We start from the raw sequence: 10,903 nt of genomic DNA, 5'->3' as shown, positions 1-10,903 counted from the left end.
GGGGCAGCTGTGAGCACGTAATTTTTGCCCGACTAAAATATTCCTATAGAAATTCACATATAGATTTTTTTCTTAATTGTTTTTAGTTTTGTAGAATTTATAGGAATTTTGGTTAAAAGTTGCTTGCATTTAGTTGCATATTTAACATGCTAAAATCATAAGAAAAAAATACCAAAATGTCTAAAGTATTTCGTGCATAACATTTTAGGTCTAGTTGCATTTAGGATTTAATTGCATGAGTTAATTGCATTATTAAACGAAAATCAAAAAATATATATACATATGAGCCATTTTTATATTTTTAGCTTTAAATTATATATATATATATATGAGTCATTTTTACATTTTTAGCTTTAAATTGCAAATTAGTAATTCTTCCTTCATTAGTCTAATTTAATTAATTATGGTAAAATAGATAACTAGGTTTATTTCTACAAATTAGATTGATTTAAGACTTAATTTAGGTTTTAATTAATTTTATTAGGATTTAAAATCAAGAAAAAAAGAAAAGAAAAGAAAGAAAACCCGTTTTGGTCTCAAATTTAGGCCAAAACAATTTTGGCCCAAACAATTACCCGAAATCCGCCCAACCCAACACCTACAAACCCCCTCGCCCGGCCTAGCCTCGTCACTTAACCGAAACGACGTCGTTTCGTTAACAGCGATCTCAGCCGTTGATCTCCTCTGATCGGACGGCCCGTAACTCCTCCCCCAACCCTTATATCTGTCGACTCCCCCCCCCCCCAAAACCCTGGAGACCCCTCCCATTTCCCTCTCTTTTCTTTCGCTCACACAAACCCTAGCCGCCCCCCAAACCCCTCGTCTCTCTCTCTCAAACTCACTCCAAACCCTAGCTGCCCAGAATCCCACGCCGGCGGCACCACTCCAAATCCTCTCAAACTCGCACCCTATAACCCTCATACCCTCCTAATCCCTAATCCCCCATCAATTTCATCAAAAAAAACCCACCAAAATTAGCGAATCTTAGATCTAAAATTTCAGAAAAACCCTAGTCTGGTTTATTTCTAAATTACTTTGGTGTTTCTGTTTATTTTAGTGAGACTCACATGCATCGAGTAATCTTTTTGAGAGCATTTATTCTAGGCTAGTCTCGACCCGTTTCGAAGTTACCGGAGTCCGGTCCTTTCATCGATTCGCGGCTAGAGTTCATCGTTCCCGTTGCCCGTCGGGTTGTTTCGTTTACTCATTTCTTTAGCGTTTAAATTAGTATTCTTTTTCCTCATTTGTTCCGGCTCTGTGTTTTTCTTGTTTGTTTTTGTTTTGTCGTTTTTCCTTCTTTTTCTTTTTTCCAGTTGATTGATTAAGCTTCGTCGTTAATTGCATGTTCAATTTATTCAACTAATAAACTGATTTAGATTAATTAAAAGTTAAGTACTTAGTCAAATCTCTGATTTTATTTGAAATATGGCATTTGTTGTTTCATTTCTTTTGTGGGCTGTTTTCTTTGATGTCGGATCTGGGCTTGGTCTTGGGCCATTTAGGTCATAACATTTGGCCCAAGCCTAAGCAGATAGTATGTTTCTAGAAGGGACAATTGGCATTTTTCAGTTGAAAAAAGATTCCCTCCCCTCGTTTATTCTTCCCTGAATTCACGCTGACATATTCCTTCCCCCCCAACAGACCTAAACAGACCTTCTCTGATTTTAGATAGCCTATATTTACACCCTTCACATAGAGACGAAGGGGGATTTGTTTTTAGACTGAGTTTTATTCCTCTCAAATACAATCGGGAATAGACAGATTTTAGGGAGAATTCTTTGAAATTGAATCTTCTTCTCATTTTCTGATGGATTTCTTCTAGAGAATACTGGAAATTCCCAGATTTAAGGCTGTTTTTCTCTGGTTTGCTGTTGTTGTTGACTAGCTGTGTTTGAGGCTCAGCTTTAAGGCTAGGATTGTTGCTTGGTTTTCTTGGTTGCTACTCAGTTCTGATGGTTGTTTATTTCTCTCTTGGCCTTTATTTGGCTCTTCAGCTGGTCTATCTGTTGTTAGGTATTTATCACAATTCTATACATTGGTTATGCTTCAAAAGGGATTGCTAATTTTCTCTTTGTTGACTTATCACTGTGTTTTCGATGTATTGACTTAAATCCTAATGTATTTAAATAGTTTCTTATTGCTGATATTTTTTTTAAGGGCAAATTTAGTTCGTTCATAGTGACATGTTGCGTGTTTCAGCCTTGTATGTCTGGCTTGTTAGTTCTAAATGTTGTTTAAGTTGTTTTGCTTGGATTGACCATTTGTATTGCTTTTTCTTTTCTTCCTATTGCTGTTAATATACATTCTCAAGAAAAAATGACTTTGTTTGGATGAGACTGCCAGCAGTACCTTAGTCAAACCTGAACATGTGGGCCATTTGATTCGCCAAACAGTTTATGAAGAATAGCCCAATGGCTATATCTTCGTAAGTTTGGGAGAGTAATTGGAAGCAGAAGTCCTCAGGTAGGAAGCTTAGGGTCACGTTAGGCATTATGTTGTGTAATAAAGGGCTTCATAAGCAAAGTGCCCTTGATAGCAATAGTTAAGTCTTCTGTAACGTTAAGTTTGAGGGTTGTCTGCTGATGAATGATTTGTACAAGATTTGTTTTGAAAAGGTTTGTAATAATTCATGAATTCAGCTATTGTAATCAGTAGCTATGGAGTAGGCTATCTTTGTAAATTTAACCTCTAATTTAGCTTTACACATGGTTTCAAAATTTGGGTGAATGATGTTCTTCTCCAGATTTCGTCTTAACAGGGACTTCATAAATGGGCCAGACTTGTAACTTGGGCCAGTTGGGAGTCCTTTGAACGAGTCTGGACCTTAGGCCGTTGGGCCTTGGGTATGGAGCCTAGTAATAGGGCCTGATCGTGTAGCTGGTGTAGCCGAGGTGTTATTATACTAGTGTTGCAAATTCAGAATGTACTTGTGCTGTAAATTTGAATCAAGTTCGATCATTCTCTTGGTTGGCTGTCGATTATCTCATAAATTAAATTGAGTTGATAACATGTTAGTTTATAATTCCATATAATGTTTGCTTCTGGAAATTAAATGTCATCTTGAATAGTCTAAAACCCTCAGGAAAGAATGATCTGGCTCCTACAGTATATCTCCATAACGTTTGTACCTCACATGCAATCTCGAACTTTAGGATAATCAAACCATGAATATGCGTAGTTTTGCTTTAGGCGCGATTAATAATAAATCATCGTGACTATGGGTACGGTTCCCGTGGCATAGTTAGGATACGTAACCCTAATTCGAGTGTGCGTTTCACGTGACTCGACCACAACTTCAAACAATAATAAAAACAAGCATGTCGTAAATCGCGGGTACATTTCATGTGGCGCGGTTTGCAACGTATGCCAAAATGACAAGTGTACGACATCGTGACTTGTTCCAAAAATAATTCCATAAACAATTAAAAGCGGTTAGAAGATAAACAATGTACCATAAGTTTTAAATATGTAATAAATCAGATAATTAGGCCAAATTATTAATAGTTGAGCGACCGTGCTAAAACCGCGGAACTCGGGAGTGCCTCACACCTTCTCCCGGGTTAACAGAATTCTTTACCCGGTCTTCTGTGTTCGCAGACCATAAATAGAGTCAAATTTCCTCAATTTGGGATTTAAAATAAACCGGTGACTTAGGACACCATAACTTATTCCAAGTGGTGACTCTGAATTTAATAAATAATCTCATTTCGATTTATGTCACTTAAATTGGAAAAACTCCCCTATCCCCCGCGGGAAAAAGGAGTTGTGACAGTAATTACCAAAACTTAAAAGTAAATAGATAATAAATATATGCCTATAAAAACAATTATAAGTATAAATGATATTATATTTGATATTTAAGATGTATATTTTTTATGAATATAGATTAATTAGTAATCATATATTTATAATTAATATTGTAAAAATAATTTTTATATATATTTCAAATTAATAATATTTAGTTTAGATACTTATAAAAACTAAAAACATGCGTTTTGTAAGAACATCATGGAATTCATGTTTGATAAAATAAATTAATATATAAATATAATGTCATAACATTATTCAAATGTTTGGCAAAATTAATCTATCAATTCTAACTAAAAAATGAACTACATGCAATATGAGCCAATACAACTAAAACAAGTAAATTGGGACCATGAATATAACACAATTCAAAATAAATAAAAAATAGTTTAATATATGTTAAATTTCAACATAATAATGTAAGTTCCACTACAACTTAAGATTTTGAAACATAATAAGTTTATAATCACATTCAACAACGAAATTTCACTTTAATTGCATCTCTCATTATATGCCAAGTTTATTAGTGACTCATTATTTCTAATATTAGGAGGTGTAATTTCAAAAAAAAGAATAATAAAATATAAGAATTTACATGGAATTACAAAAAGCAAAAGTAGAGAAATAAACGATAAATAATGTACAAAGAAAATTATATTTTAAAATTTCAAAAGAAATTAAAAGGTAAAAATAAAATTTAAAAATTTTAAGAAATAGAAATAAAAAGTTATAAAGAAAATAAATTTAAAAAAAAAAACAAAAAAGAAAAGAAACCAAAATGCAACCTCGTAATTACCATCAATTCCCACTTCGCCTTGAGAATTGGAGAGTAATTACACGCCTCCAATTAATCCCAATTTCATGCGGACCAAGTAATTTCTAGGTCAAACAAACATGAATCCAATTCCTAGGTGGCTTTCCAAACAGGCTCTAAAAGAGCATAAATCAGGTGTCTTGTCAAAGTTAAGTTTGTTGCTCTAAAGTAGAGTTTTTGGTCAATATTGTCCCTTATCTTTGAGGGTAGGTCTATTTTGATCCCTCAAATATAGTCATGAGCATATTTAGTCCCTTAAGTATGCTAAAGTGGAGCACATTTAGTACCACTCACACAATGTGTTCAAAAACTAACGGTGTTACCCAACTCTGATTCATAAAGCAAATCTTCTGCTATGAAGCAAAACGTTTCCTCTCCTTTTATTGGATAACGCAAATTATCACTTCAATTCCTCATTTTTAGATAATATCTTCTAAAATTTTGACCTTGAAAATATCCCCTTTTGTGCTAGTTTTCAATGAAAAAATGACACTGTATAACCACTGTAAAAATAATTGCCAAAAAAGTATATAAAATTTGTATAATTTTTGTATATTAACATACAAAATGTATATATATATATATATATATATATATATATATATATATATATATATATATATATCTTTTTCTGCTACCAGATGTAAATAGTTTCTAGCACGAGTTAAAAGTGATAATACAACCTGGTTATTCGTTTGCTTCAATAATATGCCTAGAAGTGATCCTGGCAGCTCTATTTTTTTCAAATTTTAACTTTTCTTTTTGGAAAAATCAACCGAAAATATTAAATGTATATACATTTTTTCGGCTATTTTTTTACAGCGGCTATACAGTGTCATTTTCTCATTGAAAACTGGCACAAAAGGGGATATTTTCAAGGTCAAAATTTTAGAAGACATTATCTAAAACTGAAGAATTAAAATGATAATTTGCGTTATCCAATAAAAGGAGAGGAAACATTTTGCTTCAGAGCAGAAGATTTGCTTCATGAATCAGAGTTGGGTAACACCGTTAGTTTTTGAACATATTGTGTCAGTGAGACTAAAGGTGTTCCGCTTTAGCATACTTGGGACTAAATATGCTCAGAGTTATATTTGAGAGACCAAAATAGACCTACCCTCAAAGACAAGGGACAAAATTGATCAAAAACTCTTCGAAAGTAAGCAAATTGCAGGCCTACTAATTGTCATAACAAAATCATATTGACACCACATTCTCAAAGAACAATCATTCATTGGCATCATATACAGTTCTTAATTTGGTTAGATTCGTCAAGATAAATCCATGTACTCTAAATTGACTTTAACAAAGTAATGGGTAAGGTTAACAGGTTTAGCTCAATCAGGAAGGGTTACACATGCTAGTGACAAAAATGGGTACAACTGGAAAAGACAAGATTTGACAAGAAAGTTATAACGCCGGAACCAAAGATCCAAGAATTTATTCACAGGTCACATAAAGGTTATGTAGTATAATTTATATTTTGAGTCAATTTAGACACCTTAATGTGCAATCATCATTTATCTCATCTATTTTGTGATGCAAAGAAAACCATGTCCAAAGGGTTATACAATTTGCAAAGACTATACCAGAACATATTTTCTATTGTTGAAGAAAAAGGCACTGCCACCAGCAAGACATACAGGTGTTTCATGACTTGCCTATTATCTTAAAAATTTAAGTGGATTATATGAACTCCACTATTTAAACTAATACTAGAACTTAGAAATAAATAAATAATTCATAAATTGTGGGAAAGAACGAAAACTAACCATGATCTTCAGCGAATGATAGTAACGAGAGAAAGGTTACCAAGACAGAATGATGAGTTACTGGAAGCTGACTTGTAAAATTATATTAAAGGACTAGACAAAGTCATAACATAACAGCAGGCTACCAAGACAAGGTGGCCTCAAAGCTTGAAGCTGTAAAAATTACCCCACCCCTTCTGCTTACCCAAAAATTAAAAAGGAAGAACCTCAACTTTAATAGCCAACACAAGAGATGCAAGCTTAGCTGATTCCAAAAAAAAAAAAAAAATGGGTAACCTGACAACTTCAGCCTCGGCAATACAACGGGGAAAACAAAAGATTCCCTATGTAAAGAGCAGCTCTCACCCACAAACAGAGAAGGCACGCCCAATCATTCCTTGTGTCCATGTTGCTGTTTCTTTCAGCTGTTCATCATCAGATTGAAGACACTCGCCCAACAGCTGTGTGCAAAATGCAGGATCTTTGAATATGGTCTTTGCATTGGAACCAAGTGCATCAGCTAGATCTCCCAACACAGCTACTGCTGCTTTTGTTACGCTCTCGTCTCTGCAAAAGAACCAACCAGAATACACATGTCAGAACTCATAAGGTGCAAATATTGTAAGAGAAAGAAAATGTCCATGAAAATCCACTTAACAATACCTTGGTCTGTCTTTCGCAACCAGTTCAATGAACTGCAAGAGATGAGGAGCGTAGGGTAACATCAAATTGGCCTTGGAATTCTTAAATCCCTGAAGAATTCCAGAGTATGCTTCAAAGATACTGCGCCTGAGCTGATTGCCATACTCTACCATTTCATCATCACTATTGTCTAATTGTGCACATACTTCAGAAGCAGTTTGCATCATAGGCAATGCGTATTGAAGGTACTTCTCAAAATGTTCACCTATGGCAAGCGCAATATCCCCAAGGCAAGAGAATATGGGGGGCTTTACAGATTTATTAAGTTCACCACTAGACAGATCCTTGAGAAGATGTGTCATGATCCCATCACAGTAGGGCAAGATCTTGTCGTCTAATGCACGGCAAATATCACCAACCACCCCCACTGAGATGGAACAGACCTGGTACTCTTCGAAATTCTGCAGCCCCATCTCCAGATACTTGTAAAACTCTGGCATATACTTCAAGAAGTCTGATCCAGTTGCATAGGCCAGAGCGCCAATAGCAAGCATCGCCTCTTCATGGACAGTTGAGCTACGACAGGCAAAAACCTTTAAGAACAACATCATGATCTGGTCGCCAACTTGGACTATTATAGACTTGGTTTCATCAGAATTACTTAGCTTCTGAATAATAACCTGGAGAACACCACATAGGGAAGCCTGTAGATCTCCCTGTTTTTCTCTATCATCAGTGGATAAAATCTGAAGCTCAACAGTTTGTGCCAACTTGGTCATGATAACAGGGCAAAGATGTTTAATGATCTGAGATGTTTCAATAAGATTAGAGCACCTAACAACTTCATTCAAGGTTTCATATGCCGTGGTTCTGAGCTTAGAACCACTGTTGTCTGTTCGATCAGCCGTTGAAATAAGAGAACCAATAATCTGAGTTACAAATGGTGTGAGCAGAGACGAGCTCGGCCCAGCATCCTCATATCCTTGAGAGAGAAAATAGATAGCCCCACAAACTTTCTCAGCAACATGAGGGGCATCTTTTAAACTCTCTAACAGCACTTCCACAATCTGTTGAAGGTTGGCTGGTGAAACCACTGAAAATCCAGAAGCTGGAGTGTGCAGCAACTCAAAGATACGGCTAAGAGTCCATGCTGTGGTATCTCTTATGTGATCATTGTTATCCTTCATCGCATCAAGCAGATGCTTTAATCCAGCATGGACCATGGGAGATAACTTCTCAATGCTCGGGCCTTCAAGTATTGAGCCAAATGCATATATGGCAGCCTCGCGGGAGCGCCAATCAGATTTCATGATGTTAGCCTCCACAAAAGGCATTACAAGGGGAACAACAGAATCTCCAACAGTTCTGGCAACAAGACCAAGACATGTTCCACCAGCCATAGCCAGATTCCAGATTTCATCGTCCTGGTCCTGTTCCTCATCCTGTTTCAATAATGTTTCCAACAGCATTGGAACTAATACTTCGAGAGCCTTCTCAATGAAATGGGAATGTTGCACATTGGAATCCCCACTATCAGGGACCTCATAATCTTGAAGCTCTATCTCTTCATCACTGATAGAACTCCAAAATTCAATTGCTTGAAGGGCTACAGCTTCCTCATCTTCTTTTACTGCTTTAGCTGTCAACTCGAACAGAGTCTGCATGTAAGGTTCAAGCAACCCGTAATATGTTGATGCAATAGAAACAAGACATTCAAAAGCTGCTTGTCTTATCTGTGTCTCCTTTGCTGTGGCTGCCTCACAGATGACCTTCATAATATAATTTCTCTCCATCTCATTATCAAAGTTCGTCTGAGCAAAATCAAGAGCATTATACAAAGCTCTCGCTGCAGCAAGTCTGACTTCAGGGCTTTCCTCCTCAACATTCATACCTTGCACAACAGCAGTGAGGACAGAGTTTACTTCATCTTGGACAAGATCGTGGTGAGATATCTCCTCACACACATAACCAAGTGTTTCTAATGTGGCCTGTTTAAGGGATGCAGGCCTTCCATGTTGAGTCATGTTAACAAGCAAAGAACCAACAAGCTCTGGCCATTGTTTCTGAGGAACTTCGATGGAAGCTATTTTAGCAATCACTTGTGCAGCAGTGTGACTTGCCTCGCGTACAGACGATCCAAGGCAGCTCAGAAGCAAGCTTTTAATTTGGGACTTATAAGATGAATCAATTACCAGCCATTGTTGAACAAGCTGTTGTTTCCTGACAGTTTCTTTAGCATCCAAAGAGTTCTTAAGCACAATACCTGCCAGCCTCCGGGATTCAGTGGGTTTTACATCAGTTGAGAGCTCAACAGCCAGTGAAAGAAGAAATCCCGGTAGGTTTTGCTCTCGGAACTGACTAAGGTTAGCCTCTGCCTCAGTCCGAATCTTGGCATCCGCTGATTGAGCAGCCAATAGAAACTGAGTGATCTCAAGAGCCATTTCTCCTACAAAACTGAACCCAGACAGAAAAAGTTAGACACTGTGGCAATTATTAAAATATACAATATTTCTAGTAATAAAATAGCACTTTATATAGTACTAGAGGATTCTCCTTTGGGGCACAGTAGCGATATAGAGGTACAATGAGGCATGAGCAACTATTTGAAAATCCCATTCAAATTTTACATGCCATCAACAAACCTCACAAAACCAAGAAAACCGAAGTTTTCAACTTTTGAATGCTTCCCACTAAAAGGCGCCCTCTTCTTCTTTTTTTTTTACAAACAACCAATCAATCAACTACGCCTCAATCCTAAAACTAGGTATTGTCATTATATGAGTCATCTATGTCCATTCAGATCTATTTGGGCTAATTGAAAAAATGAGGTACAAAATTAATTCAATGGCACTAGGTCACAGTTATGAAAACTAAACCAGGTATTTAAGTGGAGAAAGGTAGAGGCAGGCCCATTATCATGAGTTTTGAAGGTTGTGTTGATCATAATGGATGGTTTGGTTTAAGGGATTAGGTGGGTCATCCCGGTATAAATTTTGGGATTAAGTGTTTGGTTGGAGGTATTAGCTAAACCAGTGTTATTTTTATTTTTTACCAAAATCTTAGTATGACTTATCCCATATAGAAGGTGGGATAAGTTATTTAAGTCATGCATATTATTTGACAGAACAGGATTCCTTGGTCAATTGGTCAACAAAAACCAAATTTCAAGTACAAAGTAAACGTCAATTCATGAAGAGAGCTTATATATAGCTATTTTATAATTCCAACAACACTAATTAACTTCAAAGCCAATAAAGCAAGTTAAAACAAAAAGATTAATGCATCTGTAACAGTAGCACATTAAGCAAAAAATAAAACACTAGAAATAACCAAAAAGTGTTGAAATCGACTAGATCTATACATAATAAACAAAACCCAGATATAATTCTATCAGTAAAAGCTAAAAACATTACCTAGAATTAGAAACAAAAGATTCACCCAGTTTTCAGTTTCTTGGTTTCGAATGGGAAAGCACGAACTAGGGAACAAAATCAATCAAACAGTAATTGATTGATACAGTTTTCTTCTCTCTGTGTGTAAATGAATTTGATTTCTAAGTGTAGATTGGGGGAGGGAGAGGGGGTGAGTGTATTTTTTGAATAGTGTGAAGAAGCGGGATACAGAGGAGCTTATATATTTGTACGTGAGAATTGAAAAAGCCAACGGTCAGAAATTCTGAGTATTGCCCGGACTGCCCGTGATTGCCCAACTTTTGCCCTAGCAATTTTTGAAATTTTACACGTGTGGTCCTTATTGCTCTTGTTAATTAATTGGGCTAGGCAGTTGTGTAGCTGATGGGTCTCATGAGTTGGGCTTTCGTCTCATGAGTTGGGCTTCACTTGAGGGGGAAAAAAGAAGTTGGGCTTCACTTTTTCGATATTTTTACCTA

The 10,903-nt window shown here is 36.2% G+C and overlaps 1 protein-coding gene across 3 annotated transcripts; it reads right to left on the bottom strand.

Moving 5' to 3' along the window:
* Positions 1–6,450: 6,450 nt before the first annotated feature.
* On the bottom strand, positions 6,451–10,613 carry LOC104090245 (importin subunit beta-1-like). Of its 3 annotated transcripts, none has more exons than XM_009595304.4 (3): positions 10,428–10,613; positions 7,036–9,468; positions 6,451–6,939 (listed from the first exon to the last, which is right to left on the bottom strand). In XM_009595304.4, exons 2-3 carry the CDS (start codon positions 9,453–9,455, stop codon positions 6,735–6,737), a joined length of 2,625 nt encoding a protein of 874 aa, XP_009593599.1. In that variant the 5' UTR covers positions 9,456–9,468; positions 10,428–10,613; the 3' UTR covers positions 6,451–6,734. The 3 variants fall into 3 exon arrangements, with proteins under 3 accessions (XP_009593599.1, XP_009593600.1, XP_009593601.1); XM_009595305.4 differs by having other exon boundaries at positions 10,453–10,613; XM_009595306.4 differs by lacking the exon at positions 10,428–10,613 and adding an exon at positions 9,657–9,981.
* Between the last annotated feature and the right edge of the window lie 290 nt (positions 10,614–10,903).

The sequence above is a fragment of the Nicotiana tomentosiformis genome, chromosome 7, assembly GCF_000390325.3.
Source record: "Nicotiana tomentosiformis chromosome 7, ASM39032v3, whole genome shotgun sequence".
Lineage (NCBI taxonomy): Eukaryota > Viridiplantae > Streptophyta > Magnoliopsida > Solanales > Solanaceae > Nicotiana > Nicotiana tomentosiformis.
This window is presented reverse-complemented; position numbering and strand designations above follow the sequence as displayed.

Bases quoted from the DNA above. Each gene is read 5' to 3' on its own strand.
- LOC104090245 (XM_009595304.4), bottom strand. From the start codon at position 9,455: ATGGCTCTTGAGATCACTCAGTTTCTATTGGCTGCTCAATCAGCGGAT. The intron at 6,940-7,035 runs GTATTGTTAAGT...GTTCTTTTGCAG, and splicing joins GTTGCGAAAGACAGACCAAG to AGACGAGAGCGTAACAAAAG.